The sequence below is a fragment of the Martes martes genome (assembly GCF_963455335.1).
Source record: "Martes martes genome assembly, chromosome: X".
NCBI classification, from domain to species: domain Eukaryota; kingdom Metazoa; phylum Chordata; class Mammalia; order Carnivora; family Mustelidae; genus Martes; species Martes martes.
Window position 1 is genome coordinate 118,261,655 of NC_137897.1, and position 22,981 is coordinate 118,284,635.

The 22,981-nt window shown below is 49.0% G+C and overlaps 1 protein-coding gene across 2 annotated transcripts in view; it reads right to left on the bottom strand.

The window, feature by feature from the left end:
• Positions 1-22,165, bottom strand: part of CD99L2 (CD99 molecule like 2) — a 98,478-nt gene extending 76,313 nt beyond the window's left edge. The window contains exon 1 of one of the 2 annotated variants that reach the window (XM_080795692.1): positions 21,993-22,165. In XM_080795692.1, coding sequence (XP_080651818.1) covers positions 21,993-22,059 — 67 coding nt within the window. In that variant the 5' untranslated portion in view covers positions 22,060-22,165. The remainder of the gene's footprint in view (positions 1-21,992) is intronic. The other variant, XM_080795691.1, reaches the window with a different exon arrangement.
• Between the last annotated feature and the right edge of the window lie 816 nt (positions 22,166-22,981).

The following is a 22,981-nucleotide window of genomic DNA, read 5'->3' on the forward strand; positions in this document are numbered from 1 at the left end:
TAAAGAAGCTGAGCAAAAGAGAGACAAACAAATACTGGACCACGAGGAGAGAATTCGAGAGAGAAGTGACACCAAAAGACGACACAACATTAGAATAATTGGGATTCCAGAAGAAGAAGAAAGAGAGAGGGGAGCAGAAGGTATATTGGAGACAATTATTGGAGACAATTTCTCTAATATGGCAAAGGGAACAAACATCAAAATCCAGGAGATGCTAAGAACGCCCCTCAAAATCAATAAAAATAGGTCCACACCTCCTCACCTGATAGTAAAATTTACAAGTCTTACTGACAAAGAGAAAATCCTGAAAGCAGCCCGGGAAAAGAAGTCTGTAACATACAAGGGTAAAAACATTAGATTGGCAGCAGACCTATCCACAGAGACCTGGCAGGCCAGAAAGAACTGGCATGATATATTCGAGAAAAACATGCAGCCAAGAATACTATATCCGGCTAGGCTATCATTGAAAATAGAAGGAGAGATAAAGAGCTTCCAGGACAAACAAAAGCTGAAAGAATTTGCAAACACCAAACCAGCTCTACAGGAAATATTGAAAGGGGTCCTCTAAGCAAAGAGACATCCTAAAAGTAGTAGATCAGAAAGAAACAGAGACAATATACAGTAACAGTCACCTTACAGGCAATACAATGGCACTAAATTCATATCTCTCAATAGTTACCCTGAATGTTAATGAGCTAAATGCCCCAATCAAAAGACACAGGGTATCAGAATGGATAAAAAACCAAAACCCATCAATATGCTGCCTACAAGAAACTCATTTTAGACCCGAAGACACCTCCAGATTTAAAGTGAGGGGGTGGAAAACAATGTACCATGCTAATGGACATCAGAAGAAAGCTGGGGTGGCAATCCTTATATCAGATCAATTAGATTTTAAGCCAAAGACTATAATAAGAGAGGAGGAAGGACACTATATCATACTCAAAGGGTCTGTCCAACAAGAAGACCTAACAATCTTAAATATCTATGCCCCTAACATGGGAGCAGCCAACTATATAAACCAATTAATAACAAAACCAAAGAAATACATCGACAATAATACAATAATAGCAGGGGACTTTAACACTCCCCTCACGGAAATGGACAGATCATTTAAGCAAAAGATCAACAAGGAAATAAAGGCCTTAAATGACACACTGGACCGGATGGACATCACAGATATATTCAGAACATTCCATCCCAAAGCAACAGAATATACATTCTTCTCTAGTGCACATGGAACATTCTCCAGAATAGACCACATCCTGGGTCATAAATCAGGTCTCAACCGGTATCAAAAGATTGAGATCATTCCCTGCAAAAAGAAATCAAAGGCATCCAAATTGGCAAAGAAGAAGTCAAACTATCACTCTTTGCAGATGATATGATACTATATGTGGAAAACCCAAAAGGCTCCACTCCAAAACTGCTAGAACTTGTACAGGAATTCAGTAAAGTGTCAGGATATAAAATCAATGCACAGAAATCAGTCGCACTTCTTTACACTAACAACAAGACAGAAGAAAGAGAAATTGAGGAGTCAGTCCCATTTACAATCGCACCCAAAACCATAAGATACCTAGGAAAAAATCTAACCAAAGAGGCAAAGAATCTGTACTCAGAAAACTATAAAGTACTCATGAAAGAAATTGAGGAAGACACAAAGAAACGGAAAAATATTCCATGCCCATGGATTGGAAGAACAAATATTGTGAAAATGTCTATTCTACCTAAAGCAATCTACACATTTAATGCAATCCCTATCAAAATCGCATCCACTGTTTTAAAGAAATAGAACAAATAATCCTAAAATTTATATGGAACCAGAAAAGACCTCGAATAGCCAAAGGAATATTGAAAAAGAAAGCCAAAGTCGGTGGCATCACAATTCCAGACTTCAAGCTCTATTACAAAGCTGTCATCATCAAGACAGTATGGTACTGGCACAAAAACAGACATATAGATCAATGGAACAGAATAGAGAGCCCAGAAATAGACCCTCAACTCTATGGTCAACTAATCTTCGACAAAGCAGGAAAGAATATCCAATGGAAAAAAGACAGCCTCTTCAACGAATGGTGCTGGGAAAATTGGACAGCCACATGCAGAAAAATGAAATTGGACTATTTCCTTACACCACACACAAAAACAGACTCAAAATGGATGAAGGACCTCAATGTGAGAAAGGAATCCATCAAAATCCTTGAGGAGAATGCAGGCAGCAACGTCTTTGACCTCAACCGCAGCAACTTCTTCCTAGGAACATCGCCAAAGGCAAGGGAAGCAAGGGCAAAAATGAACTATTGGGATTTCATCAAGATCAAAAGCTTTTGCACAGCAAAGGAAACAGTTAACAAAACCAAAAGACAACTGACAGAATGGGAGAAGATATTTGCAAACGACATATCAGATAAAGGGCTAGTATCCAAAATCTATAAAGAGCTTATCAAACTCAATACCCAAAGAACAAATAATCCACTCAAGAAATGGGCAGAGGACATGAACAGACATTTCTGCAAAGAAGACATCCAGATGGCCAACAGACACATGAAAAAATGCTCCACATCACTCGGCATCAGGGAAATACAAATCAAAACCACAATGAGATACCACCTCACACCAGTCAGAATGGCGAAAATTTAACAAGTCAGGAAATGACAGATGCTGGCGAGGATGCGGAGAGAGGGGAACCCTCCTACACTGCTGTTAGGAATGCAAGCTGGTGCAACCACTCTGGAAAACAGTGTGGAGGTTCCTCAAAAAACTGAAAATAGAGCTACCCTATGACCCAGCGATTGCACTACTGGGTATATATCCTAAAGATACAAACGTGGTGGTCCGAAGGGGCACGTGCACCCGAATGTTTATAGCAGCAATGTCCACAATAGCCAAACTGTGGAAAGAGCCTAGATGTCCATCAACAGATGAATGGATAAAGAAGATGTGGTATAGATACACAATGGAATACTATGCAGCCATCAGAAGACATGAAATCTTGCCATTTGCGACGACGTGGATGGAACTAGAGGGTATCATGCTTAGCGAAATAAGTCAATCGGAGAAAGACAACTATCATATGATCTCTTTGATATGAGGAAGTGGAGATGCAAGGTGGGGGGGGTTGGGGGGAGGTAGGAAAAGAAAAAATGAAGAGATGGGATTGGGAGGGAGACAAACCATAAAAGACTCAATCTCAAAAAACAGATGGAGGGTTGCTGGGGGGAGGGGGGACGGGAGAGGGTGGTGGGGATATGGACATTGGGGAGGGTATGTGCTATGATGAGTGCTGTGAAATGTGTAAACCTGGCGATTCACAGACCTGTACCCCTGGGGATAAAAATACATTATATGTTTATTAAAATAAAAAAAAAAGAACCATACTAGAAGGAAAGAAACCAAACACTATCGAAGAACAGAACAGAAGACCTGGACAAGTGGAAAGGCTTGTGCCTGGGAGGGCGCCACATCGTAAAGATGTCAATTCTCCCAATGTTAATTCCTAAATAGGACATGTTTCCAGTAAAAATAGTAACGAGAGAAAACGCTGGAAGGACCCAAGCTCAAGAGGACATCCGCTATCCAGAAGGAGAGGTAGAAGCTGGGTGGAAGCCCCACCCACCCCCTCTTCAAGTCAGGGTGAGAGGACAGTGAGAAAAGGAAGGGGGAGGGGCCTACTGGCTACTCCCCTCTGCGTCCTCCGCACACCCAGCCCCTCACCGCAGAGAAGGGGGACATCTCCCCTCGAAAGAAAGGGAGCAAGTCGGTGAGGAGGAGCTGGCAGCCCAAGCGGAGCCGGGACCCGGCCCGCCCAAGCCTGCTCGCTGGCTCGCTGACTCGCAGACCACCCACAGCCCGAGCATGTGGCCCTTCACCCTCTACACTGTGCCCGCTCCCAACCTCCTGGCCTGCAGTCCACCTCCCAGCCCCGGGGAGAGGAATCTCAGCTGAGTGTCCACTGAGCAGACACCAACAGGCACCAGACACGAGGGGGAAACCGGCAACTTCCTTTCATTCATCCAAGAAATAGTAGTTATCGATGAGCATGACACGGTGCCCCGCTCTGGTCTCGGCCCTGGGGGAATATCGGCAGCCAAGGCGACCACAAGTGGTGTCCTCGCAGAGAAGGACTCTAGTGGGAATGGCCTCTCCGTGCAATGGAATATTATGTGGCCATCAAAAGGAACAAAAGCATGAGCCACACTACGGCCTATAAGAGCCTGGTAAACCTTACACTCAGTGAAAGCAGCCAGACACAAAAGGCCACGCGCTGCACGACTCCATTTCTGTAACACATCCAGAATAGGTACGTGACTAGACACGCAGAGCTGCTTAGTGGTGGCCAGGGGCCGGGGAGGGGAGGATGTGGCGTGCCAACTGATGGCTCCAGGCCTCCCCTCTGCATCTGGGGTGATGCAAAAGTCATGCAACTAGACAGCGGGGATGGTCACACAAACTCTGTGCGTGTCCCACATGCCACTGAACTGTACACTTTAAAGGGGTGAATTTTACAAGACGTGAATCGTAGCTCCCTTTTTCTTTTTTTTTAAAGCCATAAAAAATGAAACTGCATTTCAAGATGACATGTTCCCGGCAAAGCCGGTGTGACAGTGATTCTACTCAGACACCACGGGGAACCGGACTGGAGTCTAGGTGCCTGGTCTCCTATCCACCGCTGGCCTGTGTAATATGGGGAGGGAGAAAGAGCGCGAAGCAAGCAAGCACCAGGGCGTGACGAGGAGGGATAGGGCAGAGGTCTTGCTCACTATCAATACATCTGGCCTCTAACCAGGGCCCAAGCCTGACGGGCCAAGTATGAACAGAGTGTACTTCCAGGGGCTGCTGTGTCTTGCTTAATCGTACTTTTCCAATGACCTAGGGAACTTTCATATAAAGGAAATCCTTCAGTGAATGCTTCTGATAGGATTATGGAACCAGAAAGTTAGCACAGGAGGACTTACTCACCAAACACTGTAGGCAAAGACACCCACAAAGGAGGTCGCTCACACTGCCTGGGGGGCGCCAGGGAAGGGCGGCAGGGGAGCTGGGTTCGGGAAGGTGAGCTGGGAGCAGAGGGGGAGGACCTGGGGGCCTGAGATCTGTTGAAAGGGCGTACTGCCAACTCTTCCCTTTCTTGCCCTCCCATTTTCCCAATTATTGTGAACCACCTCTTGCTTGACTGTTTTGCATTATTAAGTAGATGTCTCCAGAAGGGCTCCTGAGCCGATATGTAGCTCCTAAAAAGCATTACATTTAATTGTAATTTTTGAGACGATTATAGATTCATAGAGTTATAAGAAAGAATACAGAGAGATCCCATGTACACTTTGCCTTTCTCCCCAAAGTCATATTACACAAAATTATGGCCCAGTCACACTCGGGATGTCAACATTCATACGATCCGCTCATCTCATTCCGGTTTTCCTGTCTTCACTTGCACTCAGTGGGTGGCTTTATTAATTCCATAGAGTGTTCTCATAGGTGTACATTCGCGTGACCATCACCACAGTCAAGACAAACAACAGTTCCACGGCCACAACAGAGCCCTCATGCTGCCCTTCTGGAATCCTACCCACCTTTCTCTCACCTTCCCTCTCCCTTCTCACCTACCCCTAACCACTGATTTGTTCTCCGTCTCTAGAATGACATTTGAGAATGTTGCAGAACAGGAATAAAGCAGTAGGTGCTCTTTTGCACAGTGTAACGGCTCTGAGAGTCAGCCAGGGCGTCGCATATCAGTGCTTTGTTCCCTATTATTGCTGAGTAGTACTCCCCGGTTTGTTCATCTGTTCACTCAAAGGACAGCGAGCGACGCCTGTGTTTGGGAAATACAAAGAAAGCTGCTGTTGACATTTCTGTCCAGAAAGCCTTATGCTTTTCAGAATGCCTTTGTGTCACCTCGCTGGGAGAAGGACAACTTGGATCCCACACTTTGCCCCTCAGGTCTATGTAGAGGTGCTGCCCCGATGTCTTCTGGTACCCAACACTGGCATGAAGAAGGGGTAGATGAATCTGGCTTCTCTTCCCCTAAGAGGGGACTTGCGCCTTTAAAAAAAAAGATCAAAGCTGGGGCACCTGGGTGGCTCAGTGGGTTAAGCCTCTGCCTTCGGCTCAGGTCATGATCTCAGGGTCCTGAGATCGAGCCCCACATCGGACTCTCTGCTCAGCGGGGAGCCTGCTTCCTCCTCTCTCTCTGCCTGCCTCTCTGCCTACTTGTGATCTGTATCTGTCAAATAAATAAATAAAATCTTTTAAAAAAATGATCAAAGCTTTTACAGCTCTTGTTCATGGAGGCAAAAACCTGGCTTATTCATGGACTCTCTCTCATTCATTTGACAAATATTATAAACACCTTCTATGTGCCCCACACTGTTCTAGGTCCTGGGAATACAACAGTCAACAAAATAGATTCCCCCCCCCCCCGCCAAATCCTGTCTTTATGGACCTTATATTCAATTGGACTAAAAGAATATTATTCTAAAACTATATGAATTTTCAAAAATTAGTCAACAAGAGAAAACCTAAACTTACAGCAAACACGACAAGGAGAAATAGGAAAGCTGTCTGGACTGTCCGTCTAAAAGAATCGACTGGCCTCAATCTACAGGCATATTCTGTCGTCAAAAGCCAAATGGTTTCTCTACTGTTCAAATTTTCCAGAGCAATGAGAAAAACTTCCCACTTTTTAATGACAGCTGGCAAAAGTAGCACAGAAAAAGTATACCATAAACTAATTTTACTTTTGGATATAGATATAAAAATCATCAAGTATGACATTGGTCTTGGTGTTGAGTTTTTGGATCTGACTCACAAAGCAAAGACAACAAAAGCAAAAAGAAACGTGAGACTACAAGAGAAAGTCTGCACAGCACAGGAAACCATCAACAAAATAAAAAGGCAACCTAGTGAATGGAAGAAAATATTTGCAAACAATATATCCAATAAGGAGTTAATCTTCAAACTAGGTAAAGACCTCAACTCAATGGCAAAAACAAAAAAAAAAATCAGATTTAAAAATAATGGGCAGAACAATGCTAAGTGAAATAAGTCGGAGAAAGATAAATATCATATGATCTCACTACTATGTGGAAGTTAAAAAACAAAATAAGGAAAGGGAAGTGGGGGGCGGAGTCAAAGCAAGAAACAGACTCTTAATTATAGAGAACACACTGATGGTTACCAGATGGGAGGGAAATGGGCGTTGTATTAAGCAGGTGATGGGACGAAGGAGAGCACTTGCTGTGATGAGCGCAGGGTGATGTGCGGAAGTGTGGAATCACTATATTGTACATGTGAAACTAATCTAACAGTCTGTTAACTAACTGGAATGAAACTCTTCAAAAAATAAAAATGAACAGAGGATCTAAATAAACATTCCTCCAAAGATGACATCCAGATAGCCAACAGACACATGTAAAGATATTCAACATCACTCATCACCAGGGACGTGCAAATGAAAGCCACAACGAGATATCCCCTCACACCCATCAGAATGGCTAAAATCAACAATACAAGAAACAAGTGTTGGTGAGGATGTGGGGGGGAGAAACGAGCCCTTGTGCACTATTGGTGGGAATATAAGTTGGTGCAGCCACTACAGAAAACAGTATGGCGGTTCCTGAAAAAATTAAAGATAGAACTACACTATGATCCTGATATTCCAGTTCTGGATATTTATGTGAAGAAAATGAAAACACTAATTGAAAAAGATAGATGCACCCCTATGTTTCTAGCAGCATTACTTACAACAGACAAGATAGGGAAGCAGCCTAAGCGTCCATCGACTGATGAATGGATAAAGTGGCGCACACGCGCACACACAGAGGAAATACTGCCATTTGTGACGACATGGCTAGACCTTGAGGATATCATGCGAAGTGAAATAAGTCAGAGAAAGACAAATACATGATTTCCCCTACATGTGGAATCTAAGAAGCAAACAATACAAAACCATACTCGTTGACATAGAAAACAGACTGGCGACTATCAGAGGGGAAGGGTGGCAGGGGTGAGTGAAAAGGGGTCAAATGTACGGTGACGGATGGTAAATACACTTACTGTGGTGATGACTTTGTAGCATCTACAAATACTGAAGGAGTATGTTATACGCCAGAAACAGGTCCTATATACCAAATCTACTTCAATAATAATGTCACAGTATACACAAATAGAACCCAGTTAGATATTCAAAAAGAATACACCCAGACTACAGTGGGCTTGTCAAGGATCTCCAGGATGCTCACTAAGGAAACATTTAGGGATGTAATTTACTATATTAATCAGTCCAAGGGGAGTAGACAGATCGAGGAGATGCCAAAACATCACTTGGGAAAATTCAGTGTATAATGCTGATTTTTTAAAAAAGCGCAAATCCTTAGTAAAATAGGAGTGAGGATTTATCCTTACCCAAAATCAGGAACAACTAAGGAGGCCCCTTGAGTACTACTATTAATTCCCATGGTACCGGGTGTGCTAGCCAGGAGACTCAGATAAGAGATCACAAAGCGGGGAGAAAAGAAATACCGGGAAAGAAAAGGCAAAGCCATCACTATTTGCAGATTTTACGATTATATACCTAGAAATACCAAGATGGGCAAGTGGAAACCTAGAAGAACCTTTAAAAAAATGATCAAAACTTTTACAGCTCTTGTTCATGGAGGCAAAAACCTGGCTTTATTCATGGACTCTCTCTCATTCATTTGACAAATATTATAAACACCTTCTATGTGCCCCACACTGTTCTAGGTCCTGGGAATACAACAGTCAACAAAACAGATCCCCCCCCCGCCAAATCCTGTCTTTATGGACCTTATATTCAATTGGACTAAAAGAATATTATTCTAAAACTATATGAATTTTCAAAAATTAGTCAACAAGAGAAAACCTATATTAAATTAAAAGAAATTAATGGCTGGTAATGAAAATATACAAAAATCAGCTTTCTCAGATGACAACCACCATCACTTAGGAAACTCAACGGGAAAAGGAGAGACCATTTACAACAGAAGTATATGCTGTCAAGTACTTGGGAATAAGTAACAGGAAATGTGAATTACAAACATGAAGAAAGTAAAAAAAAAACACACACAGAACAGAGAACTAGAGAGGAAAGCCCTGTGTTTGGATGGGAAAATTCAATACTGTTAAAGAAAAAAGAGAAAAACTGGCTCTTCAAAAGCCAGTGCGATTCCAATGGAAAGCCCAATGGGCTTTTTTTTTTAATTTGAAAAGTTGACCCTACAGTGTATTTTACTAGTATGTATGGATGGGACACATGGGGAAACAAGTCATTTTTTAAAAGAGTCATTTAAGAAAGACCTGCCCTCCTGTACCCCTGGGGCAAATAATACATTGTAAGTTAATTTAAAAAAAAGAAAGACCTGCTCTATCAGATTCCAAAATTTATCCTATGTTTAAATCAGAACAACATCTAAATACATTTTAAATTGCAGTACATGAATGACCCAGCTGCATCACTGCTGTCTACAGACCATGCTCGTCCCCAGAGTCAATCCAAAGGCCTCTGGGGCCCCCGGTCTGGGCATCACTAGTCTAGACATTTCACACCACCCATTTTCACGGATCCGTTCTATGCCCCCCTCCTTGCACCGGCTGCTCTCTGTCCAACTGATTCAAGCGGCGCCCTATATGCATATTCCCGAAGAAGCCTACAGTAAGGAGAAGACTCATGCTCTTCCTTCTCATTCCACGCCCCCAGACGGGCTGCCGGCATCAATGGTTTTGGACCTGCTATTTCGATAGTCAACTTTAAAGATTTTTTTTTTAATTTATTTGAGAGGGAGAGAGAGAGTGAGAGAGAGCATGAGGGGGAGAAGGTCAAAGGGAGAAGCAGACTGCCCAAGGAGCTGGGAGCCCGATGTGGGACTCGATCCCTGGACTCCTGGATCATGATCTGAGCCGAAGGCAATTGCTTAACCGACTGAGCCACCCAGGCGCCCTCGATAGTCAACTTTAAAAAATGCATTTACCCTGGTGGCCTTAGTGAAACCTTTTGGTAGACTGTTGGGGCAGACAACATAAGCCCCATTCCAGTTCGAGAAATCAAGGGAGAGGAGGAGGAAGTGCAGGGAGTAGAAATCTGAAGGCAGGAGAAAGGGGATCTATCAGCTGGAAGGAGGACAGGGGGCAGAGCTGGTGCAGGATGAACGCAAACTCGAGCAGGTTCTCAGACGCAGGGGAAGAATCAAGGAAGGAAACGTGAAGCCCTCACTGTGAGCTGGGGTAGGGTCAGGCTGAGCTCTGGGCCTCCTGGTGCCCAGTTTAGCACCCTTTGCGCTGGACTTTCACTCAAGGACATAATCCAACAAGCACATGAAAGGATGCTCAACTTCATTAGTAATTAGGGAAATGCAAACCAAAACCACAATGAAACACGACCACACACTTAGTAGGAGGCTTTTTCTTAACAACCCCCCCCCCAAAAAAAGGAAAAGTAAAAGGAAAGAAAAAAACACAATGAAATAAAAGAGTTGGCAAGAATGTGGGGGACCAGAACCCACACAGACCGCTGGTGGGAACATAAAATGATACGGCACCTTTGAAAAACAGCCTGCCAGTTGCTTAAACAGTTCAACAGTGTTACGATATGGCCTCGCAATCCCACCCAAGAGAACTGAAAACTTAAGTGCACACAAAAACGCCTACTGCTACTTGTCTGCAGTAGCAGACAAGCAGAAACCCAAACGTCTGCAACTGACGAACGGCTGAACAAAATGCTACGCACACACCGAGGAATCCTACTTGGCCATAAAGAGGCACGAAGGCCACACGCGTGCTAGAACACAAACTGGCTTTAAGAGTATAAACGCTAAAAACTCGAGAATCTCAAAGATCTCGTGCTTAAGTGGCTTATATCCATTGATACTTAGGATATTTGAAATTAAAGCTGAGAAACTTTAAAACACAGGACAACACAAACACATCCCATTAGCCATCAGAGCACTGATACCACATGTCACATCAACTCTGGAAAATGCCACTGTACACTCATGAGAAAAGGAGGGTGCAGAAGGCAATTCACACCTTAAGTGTTGTTATGAAAACAGACCTCATGGACCCCCCCCTGAAAACGTCTCCAAGGGTCCCCAGACCACAGTCTGGGAAGTCACTTTCCAGAAACACTTTTGCCCATCTGTGTAAGAACGCTCATGGCAGAAAGTGACACTAAAGAAGTACAAACACACACACACACACATCATTAGCAGTGTGGGTGGAAAGAGGCGAAACACAAAAGCCTACATGCAGTGTGATTCCGTTTCTGTGAGGTTAAAAGACAGGCCAAACTAAGCTGTATTATTTAGGGCCACATACATAGGTGGTGGAAGTATAAAATGACTGCACAAAAATCAGGCTGGTGGTCCCCTCTGTCGGGGAGACGGGACTGGGATCAAGAGCGGGCACACAGGGTATTGTCAGCATTGTTTCTCAATCTGCTTGGTGAGAACAGAGATTTTCACTTTATGTGCGTTAGAGGCCTCACTCACTTCTCTGTATCTGCATTTCACAATATAAAGGTAAAAGCTATATACACAGTTCAATACCAATAATGTGCCATAGATATTTCTGCAGAACAAATACTACTGAAATACCACATTCCAATATGGGAACACTGCCCAACCCTGGGCTCTGGGGGTTGCATTTGCTCCACACTTCCCTGCACTTCCCAAGTTTACCATGAAGAACACACATGACTCCCGTGACCATGTAAGCACCTGGTGTTGTCAGGCTTATCATTTTTAGCCTACCGAAGGGCATGCAATTTTATCTTATTATAGTCTGATTTGCAGCTCTCTGGTGACTAATGAGGTTGAACACCTTTTCATGTTTGTTGTCCTTTTTGATTTCCTCTTTTATGACTGGCCTTGTCAAGTCTTTGGCTCGTTTTTCTGTTCATTGTTTCCTCACTGGTTCTCAGAAAATCCTAAGACGTATTTAAAAAGACAAGGCCCCCATCTAAAAGTGCGACTAGTGAGGAGCAACGCACCGGCCGGGCTGAGCCATCTGCACAAATGCGGGCAGACGGCAACTCCCTAAGGAGACTAGGGACAGATCTGATGTAACTAGGATGAGCTCGAGGTCACCGAGGAGCCTAGAGTCAGCTCTAGCTGAGGCCAACTGGCTGTGAGCGGATCTCCTCCATGTCTATGTGGCCAACCACACACCGGCTGTGAGCGGATCTCCTCCAACACGTCTGTGCGGAAGCAGCAGCACGAGAACAGAAAACTTTAGGGACTCGTGAGGAACACTGAAGACAGAGGGTGGAATTACAAAGAATATGTCAGTCTCTAGGGCAGTGGGTCTCAACCTGAGGCAGTTCTGTCCACTGGGGACATTGGGCAATGTCTGGAATCATTTTGGGTCGGCAAGATTTGAAGGAGGGGGGCGGTTAGAAGCCAGGGATGCTGCTTAAATAGCCTACCCGAGCCCGTGGAAACGTCAACAGTGCCTCCGCCCCGGACAGAAAGCGCTCATCCCTCTACGGCTCTTCTCCAGCGGAAACAGGGTGTCTAACTTGGTGAAGTGTCTGCCTTCAGCTCAGGTCAGGGTCTCGGTGTCCTGGGCTCGAGCCCCACGTTGAACTCCCAGCTCAGCAGGGAGTCTGCTTCTCCCTCTGCCTCTCCCCCTGCTCATGCTCTCCGTCCCTCTCTGTATCTGTCTCAGATGAATAAGTAAAATATTTTTAAAAGAAAGAGAAGAAAAACAGCGGGGCGGGGGGGGGGGGGGCACAGCAAATGCCCTGGGCTGCCCTACCTTAAAGAAATCATCCAAAGCCCTTGAATGTCCCGCTCTGCAAGCACTGCCCAGGGAGCTGCAGGCTGGGTGCTGTGCTCCCCCTCCCGTGGGGAAAGCCGGCGCCAAGAAGGCCCAGTCAAGCCTGGACATCCATCCCCGTCCCCGGGGAAACACCTTGAGAGCCAAGGACATGACAGCAGCTGGGCATGAAGAGACAGACTCAGAGCTATCAACCAGGATTCAGGATTTAGGATTCCCTAAAGAACCAGAAGGCAGAGGAGGCAGCATTTCATCTGGGACCTTGAAATCCCAGGGGATTCGTGTGACAGTTTGAAGTCATAGCTAAAAATTCTCTGACATCCTCCCAACAAGAAGGGGGACAGATGTTCTCACCTTGAACCTGGACTACCCTTAAGCGACGCACAGCCCACAGAATGCAGCAGAAGGGCTACCGCGGGGCTTCCCAGGCTGGGTCAGAAAAGGCCAGGCACTCGGTACACACCTCACAGAAATGAAAACAGGTGTTTGAAGCCTTCAACACAATGTTCACAAGAACACGAAGCTCAATGGTCAAAAAGTAGAAACCAAGTGTCCATCAGCTAAGATCAGGCCTGCAATTCTCAATGTGGAAAAGCCACAAGACATTAAGGGACCCCGTGCCCTGCAGCCAACCTGACCTGAGTGCCAGGGAGGCCTTGTCTGAGCCAGGACCTGGCAGTGGGGGGCACTCACCTGCCCTCGAGGAGCTTACAGCTTTCAGCCTGGGGAGAAAGGGCCTGACAGTCTTCTAATGTGTCTTCTAGAACACAGCATCCCTTGACCCAAAGAAACACCTAACAGCTCTGTTTATTTAGTTTACTTAGTTCTGACCAATTCAAAGTGGTAGCTGGTGAGGCACACCAATTCGTGCGCCTCAAAACTTAAAACCATCCACGGCATCACCCCGAGTTCACGGACGTGCCCCAGCGCGCCTGCGTACACAGTTCAGGACCCATGGGTTTAGTCACGGGAGGCAGAAGCAAGGACTGGAGGTGGGCTGGGGGAATATTTGCCATGGTTATTGTGTGAGCTCCCGCCCTGCAGGAGGCCTATCTAGCTCCTCCAGCCCTAACTACTCAGGACGCCAGGATCCCCTCCCTCCCCCTTGAAGCCCCTGGTGGAAAACACTCCCCATGTTGCTTCATCACTCTTTGTTGGTCTCCCCTAATGTGGCCCAGATTCTGCAAATAGCCCTTTAATTAGATGTTCAGTTGCTGTGTCTAAGCCATCCGTTTCCTGCCCAGTCCCTGTGCCAGGGATTGTTCTAGATACTAGTGACAAAGCAGACAAAAACCAAGTCCTTTCCCTCATGGAGCAAAAGTCTAGTGGCAGAGACAAGACAGTGGGCAAGGCAAACTCAAGCCGGCTGGGGACAGAAGGGTATTTCGGGTACTAGTTCAGGTGGGGGGGCCAGGGACAGCCTAAGGTGGGGGCATCTGAGAGGAAGGGAGGGAGAGGACATGCACCTACCTGGGGAAGGACCTTCTAGCCAGAGGGGAGTGCTTTGCCCGCTAGAGGCCAGCCCTGGGCAGGGGTGGGAGCTGAGGCCAGAGAACGAGGAGGCCCCACTCTGTGGGGACTTGGAGGCCACAGTAAGGGTCTGCACTTTATTTTCATTACAATTCAAAGCCATCAGAGGGTTCTGGGCAGAGGGACAGGAGGACTCAGGTTTCTAGGTCACCTGGCTGCCAGGTGGAGACTGAACTGTAGGGGGCAGGAGTGGAATCTAGAGCACCACTTGGGAGGTCACTGCCGGGGGCTCCAAAGAGGAGGAATGGTGCCCAGCTAAGAGAGGGAGCCAGGGAGGAGGGGAGAAGAGGTGGGAGTCTGAGGGTGAACACAGCCTAGTCTGCAGACAGATCAGACGTGGGGTTCTCCTCCCCGGAGGAGCAGCCAGAGCCACCAGCGGGATGGGGCTGCCAGTCACTCAGGTGGGAGAAGGCTGGAGGGGATGAGCAGAAATTCACATACGCACTTGGGCCCTTCTGAGATGCCTATTAGCAGGGGTAATAGTCAAAAGAATTTAACACAGCTGCACAGGGCATGAACCCCATGCTTGCCAGATTTTGGGAAAGGATGGGGAGGTCCGGGGACGCTAGGGGAAGGGCCAGGATTCCATTGCTGGGTGGCGTGAACTGAACTGGAAGGACTTCAGTAACCACTAGCAGTGCACCCGCCACCTCAGAGATGCTGAATGCGCCTGGAGGCCAAGAGCTATCACAGCTGGGGATAGAAACTGAAGAGTCACAAGCACACAGATGAAATTTAATTTCAAGCCACGAAGCTGGTGAAAGCAGCTGGGAAGCAAGTATAGGTTAAAAAGTCCACCAAGGATGCCATCGGAGGCGTTCCCCCAGGCCCAGAGCTCAGAGAGGAGACAAGCCTGGAAGAAAGTGCTTCACGGGGGAGGGGTGATCAGAGGGTGGCAGATGTCCCTCAGGTTTAGCAACAGGAACCCACTGCTGACCCTGGCCAGGGGCACGTTCAGGGGAGAGGTGGGAAGCAAAGTGTTGGGAAGAAATGAACGGGAGCCCCGAACTACGAGCCCACGTGCTATACTGTAGGTGATGAGTAGAAGATTAAAACGTGGTTTTTGTTTGTTTGTTTGTTTTTAGGCACTGCTTTGGATTCTTACATTTCGAGCTGGCGTGTGGAGCCAAATGAATGAATGATGAAAAGTAAAAAAGCGATCGGTCCTGTCAAACAGCCAAAACTCTGTGGGAAGCCAAAGGGCTATAAAGAGCCCCTAAATTAGAGCTGCTCCTGCTCATTCGGACTCTGAGCCCAGCTCACAAATTCAGGGGTGTTTTCATTCAGGCCAAGGAAAGGCTTTTGTAACCATGAACCCCCAATTCTTATAGAACCCCCTTAGGCAGGTGGCCTCTTAGCCTTCTCGGCCTGTCTGGGGAACCTAACTTTCCTAATACCTTGACCGCACACCACCTGTTTGCATTCGCAATGACTTGGCTACTCCCCACAATTCTGCGGGGCCAACAAAAGCAGAGATCAGCAGCGTCCTGGTGCGGATAAGGCAACTGTCGCCAGCAAACGGTGGGGCCACACTGGAATGCGGGCTCTGTGTTAATTCCGTCATCCCAGGCTAGCTGAAGCAGCAATAAAAATGAAAAGAAGAATGTCAAAACGAGCCCATGCCTGGACACTATTTTGGTGGTAATGAATTCCACACTGCAACAGTATTTCCTGCTGAGGGGACCATCTCTAATTTGGAAAGTAATCCCAAATGAACCACCTGGCACTGCCAGCCAGATGTCGTCTAGCCTCTCCTTTAAACAGATGTTCACTGAGCAGGGCCACCGCTCTCGGCAGAAATCAACCACAGGGGCGCCTGGGTGGCTCAGTGGGTTAAAGCCTCTGCCCTCAGCTCAGGTCATGATCCCAAGGTCCTGGGATGGACCCCCACATGGGGCTCTCTGCTCAGCAGGGAGCTTTATTGTCCATCCCCCCCGCCCGCCTCTCTGCCTACTTGTGATCTCGCCCTGTCAAATAAACAAATAAAATCTTTAAAAAAAAAAAAAAAAAAGGAAATCAACCAGAGTTCTCCAAGTATTTTGGTTGGTTTTAAAGCTGCTCCTAAGGAGTCAGAGGCTTCTGCAAAACGCAGCTCAAAACTGGCCTGAGCTGGCGAGGTCCAAGAGCGCCCGGTCCGCTCTCGTACTCTTCCTCCACCTGCCTGGGGAGCGGGGGAACAGCACAATTAGCGGAAGCCCGGGCTGGCAGGGGCGGCGAGAAAGGAGAGCTGGCGGCTCCCTCCTGCTCCTCCTCAGCAAAGGGGCAGGCGTGGCCCAGTGGCCCAGCCGGATCAGAAACCCTCCGTCTGTCCTGGGGGCCCAGACCGCACTCTGCTTCAAGCCGCCGTCAGGACTGGCGAGGGCGTGGGGAGATGGAAAAGGCCTCTGGGCGGTGGGCATGGCAGCCCCCGCTCCAGCTGCCTCGTGAAGCAGTTTTTAAAACACCAAACCCGAGCCTAAGGAATGTCGTTGTCTCCCCAGGCCCTCGGAGGGGATTCTTAGCACCCACTGGCACACCCAGAACATCCCCGCAATCCAGTTTGCTGCCCATTTAAACACCTGAACTCAGAGCACAGTGGGGATTGATTTAAGGCTGCAAATCGAAACGATATAAGGAAACCTCACAAGCTAGTTTTTTCAGTGGATGAAGAGGAGGCTAGTAGCGACCCCTTCGTTTTTCTATTGGCTGCTGCTGCTGCTACAACAAATTTCGACAGATTTAAAACTTTTTTTATCGTGTAGTTCTGGAGATCAGAAGTCCAACACAGGTCTCACTGGGCTACAAGCAAGGTGTCAGCAGGACTGCATTCCTTCTGGAAGCTCTCAGGAGAGACCACCCCCCTTTCCGGCTTCTCAAGGCTGTGTACATCCCTTGGCTCCTGGCCCCTCCATCTTTGGGTCAAATCTTCTATCACGTCGCTCTCCGACTCGCTCTAGCGCCTTTGCCTCTATCTTCCCTATTTAAAGGATCCCTGTCTTTCAGCTGGCCACGATAACCCAGGGGAATCTCATTTAAACGCCGCTGATTAGCTACCAGAACTCTCCCTTACTCGGAACCTGACAGTCACAGGTGCCAGAGATGAGGGCGTGGCCGTCCGTGGGAGCCTAGCACAGCTCGCCCCCTCCGTCTGGAACACCTACTTGCATCCACGCAGTTCCCACACGTTTCGGTTAGGACACGTTTAGGATGACTTTAAGCTTTTACAGGCAAACCAAGGCTGACCGATCAGGGGACTTACGAGCAAGACTCAGGCAGAGCCGAGCCTGGGTTGGGAGACGGGACCCCCTGTGGCCAGGCCTCCCCAAGCACACGGAGATCAGCAGAGGATTACACGCCAAGGGCGAAGAGGAGGGGTGGACACACAGCAGGAAAAGCACCAACACCAGGTGGTGGAAGAGCCCAGAAACTCAGTGCACCTGGAAGGTCTCTTTCCTGAACTCACCAGAACCCAAACCAGCTCCTCCCCACGAGTCCCTCTGAGCAACCAAAAGGCCTCCTCGTCCCCATCTCTACTGGAAATAGCTTCAGCCCCTTCCTCAGTCCCTGCAGAGGCCAGAGGCTGGCTCTCGGGGCATTTGAGGGGGGGGCATTAAATAAACATGTTGGAGTTCCCTGGTGTCCAAAATGACGGAAGGGGGTGGGGGATGTGACCTGTGACAGCAAGGAAGGGACCGAAAACCAATCAAAACATGTGACACTAAAAGGCCAACTGTCCCCAGACCCTGTCAGTCCAGTGCAATGACTGCCCGGAGTACACACTCGGGGGTGACGCAGCTCTGGGCCAAGCCTGTACTCGCCCCTGTGGCCTAGTTGGCTCCTACCCAGTATCCCGAGTAGGCCCCCGCGGGGCTCCTGCCGGGATCCCAGCCTAGCCTCTCAGCACCCCCGGCACGTGGCGCCCACTCTGCTCTCCTCTCTCCCCTACCAACCAACCCCAACCCAGGGACCACAGGCTGCCCTGACTCTCATTTGTTCTGCTCGAACTACAGCGAATTTTTACTAAATGGAGATATAATTCATGCACAACTCACCCTACAACTGAATGAGTCTTAGTACATTCACAAGCTTGTGCAACCATCACCTCTATCTAGTTCCAGAACATTTTCATCACCCCAAAAGGAAACTGCACTCAGTAATCAACCCCTCCTTGTTCCCCAGTTCCCCACCCCCCACCCCAGCCTCTGGTGACCACTCGCTCATCTACTTTTTTGTCTCTATGGATTTGCCGACTCTGGACATTTCATATAAATGGGATAATATGTGGGCTTTTGTGTCTGGCTTCTTTCACTTCGCATATTATTTTCCAGGTCTGCACTGTGTATTTTTAAATTTTAAAACGTGGCTTGGAATGTTTTAGGTAATGTGAATAATAATGACTAACAGAGGTCACTGGGAGCCAGGCGCTGTGCTTCATCTATCTGTATTCAGTCCTCCGAACAACCCCATGAAGTGGATGTTGTGGTTATCCCCATTATACAAATGAGGAAACTGAGGCACACAGCAGTTAAATGACTCACTCCTAGTAGCGCTGGGCAAGCTCGCTCCAAAGCCTGCACTCTCCCTCCGTCAGCTGCGCTCCTTCTCTTTAAGGGAGCAGGTACTCAGCAGCCAGTGGCTTGCCCACACATTCGTCACACTTACTCTCGGCCACTTTCCACGTGTCTGTGGACCTGCACCATCCCTGGAGGCATCTACATTCGTGAACCCTGAGTTCGAGTCCTAAAGCTCGCTGGGCTGCTCATTTTTCATCTGAGAAATGGGTTACCACCAAGTTACTTTTTTTTAAGATTTTATTTATTTATTTGAGAGAGAGAGCATGTGCACATACACGCACAAGTTCGGGGAAGGGGCAGAAGAGGAGAGAATCCCGAGATGATTCCACACTAAGTGTGGGACCCAACGCGGGGCCCCATCTCACAACCCTGAGATCACAACCTGAGCCGAAATCAAGAGCTGGATTCTCAACCAACTGAACCCCCCAGGCGCCCCACCACCAAATTACTTTTCAAGGTCATATGCGAGTGCCCATAAAGGACATGAGAAAAGGAGATGGGTCAAGGTGCCAACCCTTCCAGGTGGTTACGAGGGGTCCATGTGGGTGGCGCACTGAAGGCCCGGTGCACGCAAGGCACTTGGGAAACGGAAGCTTCATTATCATTACTGCCCACCTGCACCACGGAGACTCCTCTCCCCACTGCACGAGAGATCAGCTTCCTATTTTGTGTAGGTGAATACAGGCACCATACTTGTCCTCAGAGGATTTTTTCAGAGCTAGTAAAATATACACTGGACTAAAAAGCCATCCCAAATTAGAACAGGGATGACTTGGTAACCACGCTTTTAAACTCCTGGAAGCCTGAAGCCTGTCTCAACTTGCCAGAGCCCGAAGGGATTTCATGAATCATGCTTCGAGGTTGTGTGTGCTGAGGGCTGCTGGTCTTTCTCGGTCACAGGTCACTCACTACCGAGGACCGGGACCAGGAATAAAATGGCTCTTGCGCAGGCCCACCCACTCCACCACTGTGAGGCTCCAAGAGAGGCAGCAGATGCCTAACTAAGCTCCTGCTCTGTGTTTGTTCATTTGGACACAGCAGCTCTCAAACTGCAACTGTCCAGACTCCCAGAGCACCAGCAATTCAAAGCCCCTATCTGCCATCTTGTTTTGCACAAAAGAGCCACAAAGCAGGTTCCCCACCTTGAAGCAAAAGCTTCCTCCCGTTCAGTTCTCTTAATTACAATCAAGAAGATCACTAAGTAGTAGTCTTATCTGGGTGGGATCCTGGCTCTATCTCTTTCAAGCTATGTGACCAGGGTCCCCGCGGTAATACCTAACCAGCAAAACTGTTGAGGCAACTATAACCAAGCTTTGTGAGGTGCCTCGCACACTCCTGGTCCCCTCAAGACGCCTTTGTTGTTGCGCATAATAGGGCCAAGCAAACCAAGCAAGGTTCAGAGAACATTCCTAAGGCAGGAGCACGGTCTCCAGGTGCTTAGACCAAAGACTGTGCAATCAGACAAGCCTGGGGTCACATCTTAGCTCTGCCACCTGAGGCAAGTTACCTCCCTGTTCCCTGGGCCTCCATTTCATCTGTAAAATGGTTACACTGGTTCAATTTCCTCTGCCACCTCCTAAAGCACCTAGTATAACCTGTGATGGCGAAAATCAGAGACCTGCTTATTTCCCTTCCTCCCCTTCTCAATGTGCATAGCATGGTGAAGACTTCCCAAGGGTATCCTTGAAGGGAATATCATTTTTCTAACTTTTCTGCGCTTCCATTTTCAACGTGAGCCAATCAAGTGACCAGACTTTTTCCCAAAAATGCATCATAACAAAATGAAAATGTTAACCCCCAAGAAGCAAAATGAAACAGAAAATTCAACAGCCCTGTAACTTGTTTTATTTTCCTTCATGGCACTGACGATGTATTATGGAGATTGTGACATTCGTGTTTGTCTTCTCCCCCCACCCGGACGTTAGGTCCATGAAGAGACAGTCTTAGTCTTGTTCGCTGCTGCATCATCTGTGTCTGGAACAGAGCCTGACACCTTTGCAGAATACTGAATGGCTCTTCTTGTAGCAAGTCCAGAAGGGCTGCCCACATGAGAAACATTTCCGCATCTTTTGCAAAACTGCCTGAGACTGCCTACTGTTTTCCAGTGTTCCCCATAAGTAACATAAATCTCACTAGAACTCAACACAAGGACAAAGTTTTATTTTTGCTGAGCTCATGTTTTTCACTAGCTGAATTTGCCTTCCTCGTCAGGGAGCTCAGAGCATAACTCTGTGCTCAATTGCAGTGTTTTCCTCAAACCTTTCTGATGTGGAGACGGGATATAAATAAGTGTAAGAAGATTCTGTCTGTACAGGGCGGAGGGCCTATTTTTAACCACGCACTGCATTTATCCTAAGATGCTTCTCAAACTTAAATGTGCATGCGAATTACCCGGACATCTGGTTAAAATGCAGAATCTGACTCAGTCGGTCAGGGGCGGGGTCTGAGATGCTGCATTCCCAACAAGTCGCAGGTGATGCCTACGAAGGCCCTGGACCACAGTCCGAGTACTGAGGGTTTAGGAAACTTGCTCCCTTGATTCGACAGCATTTCTCTCTCCACCTCCTTGGCAAAAGTCGCCAATGCCCCCCACCCCCAGGCACCAGAAGCACCCGGGGAGCTGCTCAGACTTACAGCACATCGCTGCCCCCCCACCATCCCGTCCCCGCAGACATCCTGACAAAAGGAGGTAGGAATGCGCCCAGGAAGTTCCCCAGGTGCTTCTGCGGTAGGTGGCCTCGAAACACATTTTGAGAAGCCCCGCTCAAGGGAATGAGTGCGCTCTCTTCAAGGTTTTGCCAACGGCAATCTCCTGGGAACAGCTGTTGTCACCAGTGGTGACACCTTGTTCAGGATTTTAAATGGGATTTTTATCCCGCTGTTTCTAGCTCGGTCCCCCATCTCTGACCACACGGATCGCGGCAAGGTCAGAGTCTCCGCGGGCCCGGGATCCGCACCCCCACTGCCCCGCACAGCCCCGCCCACCCGCCCGCAGCCTCCGCCGCAGGCCCGCGAGGCAGGGGCCGGGCCGCTCATGCGCAGCACGGGGCCGCGGGGCGCCGAGCTCCCGCCCTGCGGGCCCACAGGGCGGGGTCCCCGCGCGCCCCCCGCCCGCCTTACCTCTTTGGACCAGAGTGGCCAAGGAGAAAGCGAAACAGATGAGGAAAGCCGAGCGCCAGACCACCATGGCTGGGAGCGCGGGCGGAGGGGCGCCGGAGGAGCGCAGTCAGCGCGAGAGCGCCGGAGGGGGAGGTCAGGGAGGCCGGGGAGGCGCTGGGACCAAGGAGGAGGAGGAGGAGCCGCAGGGGGAGGAGCCCCACCGCCACCGCGGGGCCCCGCCCAGAGCCGGCGCGCGCGGCCCAGCCCCGGGAGGGCGGAGGAGGGGCGCGCACAAGCGCCGGCGCCGGGGGCGCGCTGGGGGCGCGCCCGGCCGGGGCCAGGTGAGGTGGGGCGGGGCTGCGCCTTGTGGCGCGAGGGGCGGAGCCAGCCTGCAGCCTCGGGGGCGGGATCGCTGAGCGAGGGGCAGGTCCTCAGCCTGGGGGCGGGCTCGTGCTCGAGGGGCGGGGCCCGTGGCCCCCGGAGGGTGGGGCGGCCTGCGTTGGGGCGAGAGCCCGCGCGTTGAGGGTTGCCCGCCGGCCACTTCCCCCCCCAGTGCTCGGGAGGCGAGCCTGCGGGCCCGAAGCAATGTGTCCATAGGGGCAAAGGAGCCGGAGGCGCGGGCGGCCAGGGCGTGCGGGGATTTCCACTCGGCGCGCCAGACTCCTCCCGGCCCGGAGCAGGACCCGAGGTGGCGCACACGGCAGGTGCGCTCTGCCAGCCGGGTGACCTTGGACAGGGCTCTTCCCCTTCTGGACTTGGCGTCCTCCCGGTAAAAGGCTGTTCTCCTGGGAGCTCCTCCAGCTGCGGCCCCGGGACTCAGCACCCGTGCTCTAGCCCCAGTCGCTGGGGCTGAGCTCGCTTTTCCCTGGGCTGGCTGCCCGGCCCCTCGCTGATCCCTGCGGGAAACTGTAGTGCAAGCCCGTCCGGAGATGAAAGAAAAGAGCCGTTTTCGTGGCTGCCCGCTGTTGGCAAACAGCGGCACGTCTCGAAGAAATGAGTCCAAGGCCAGG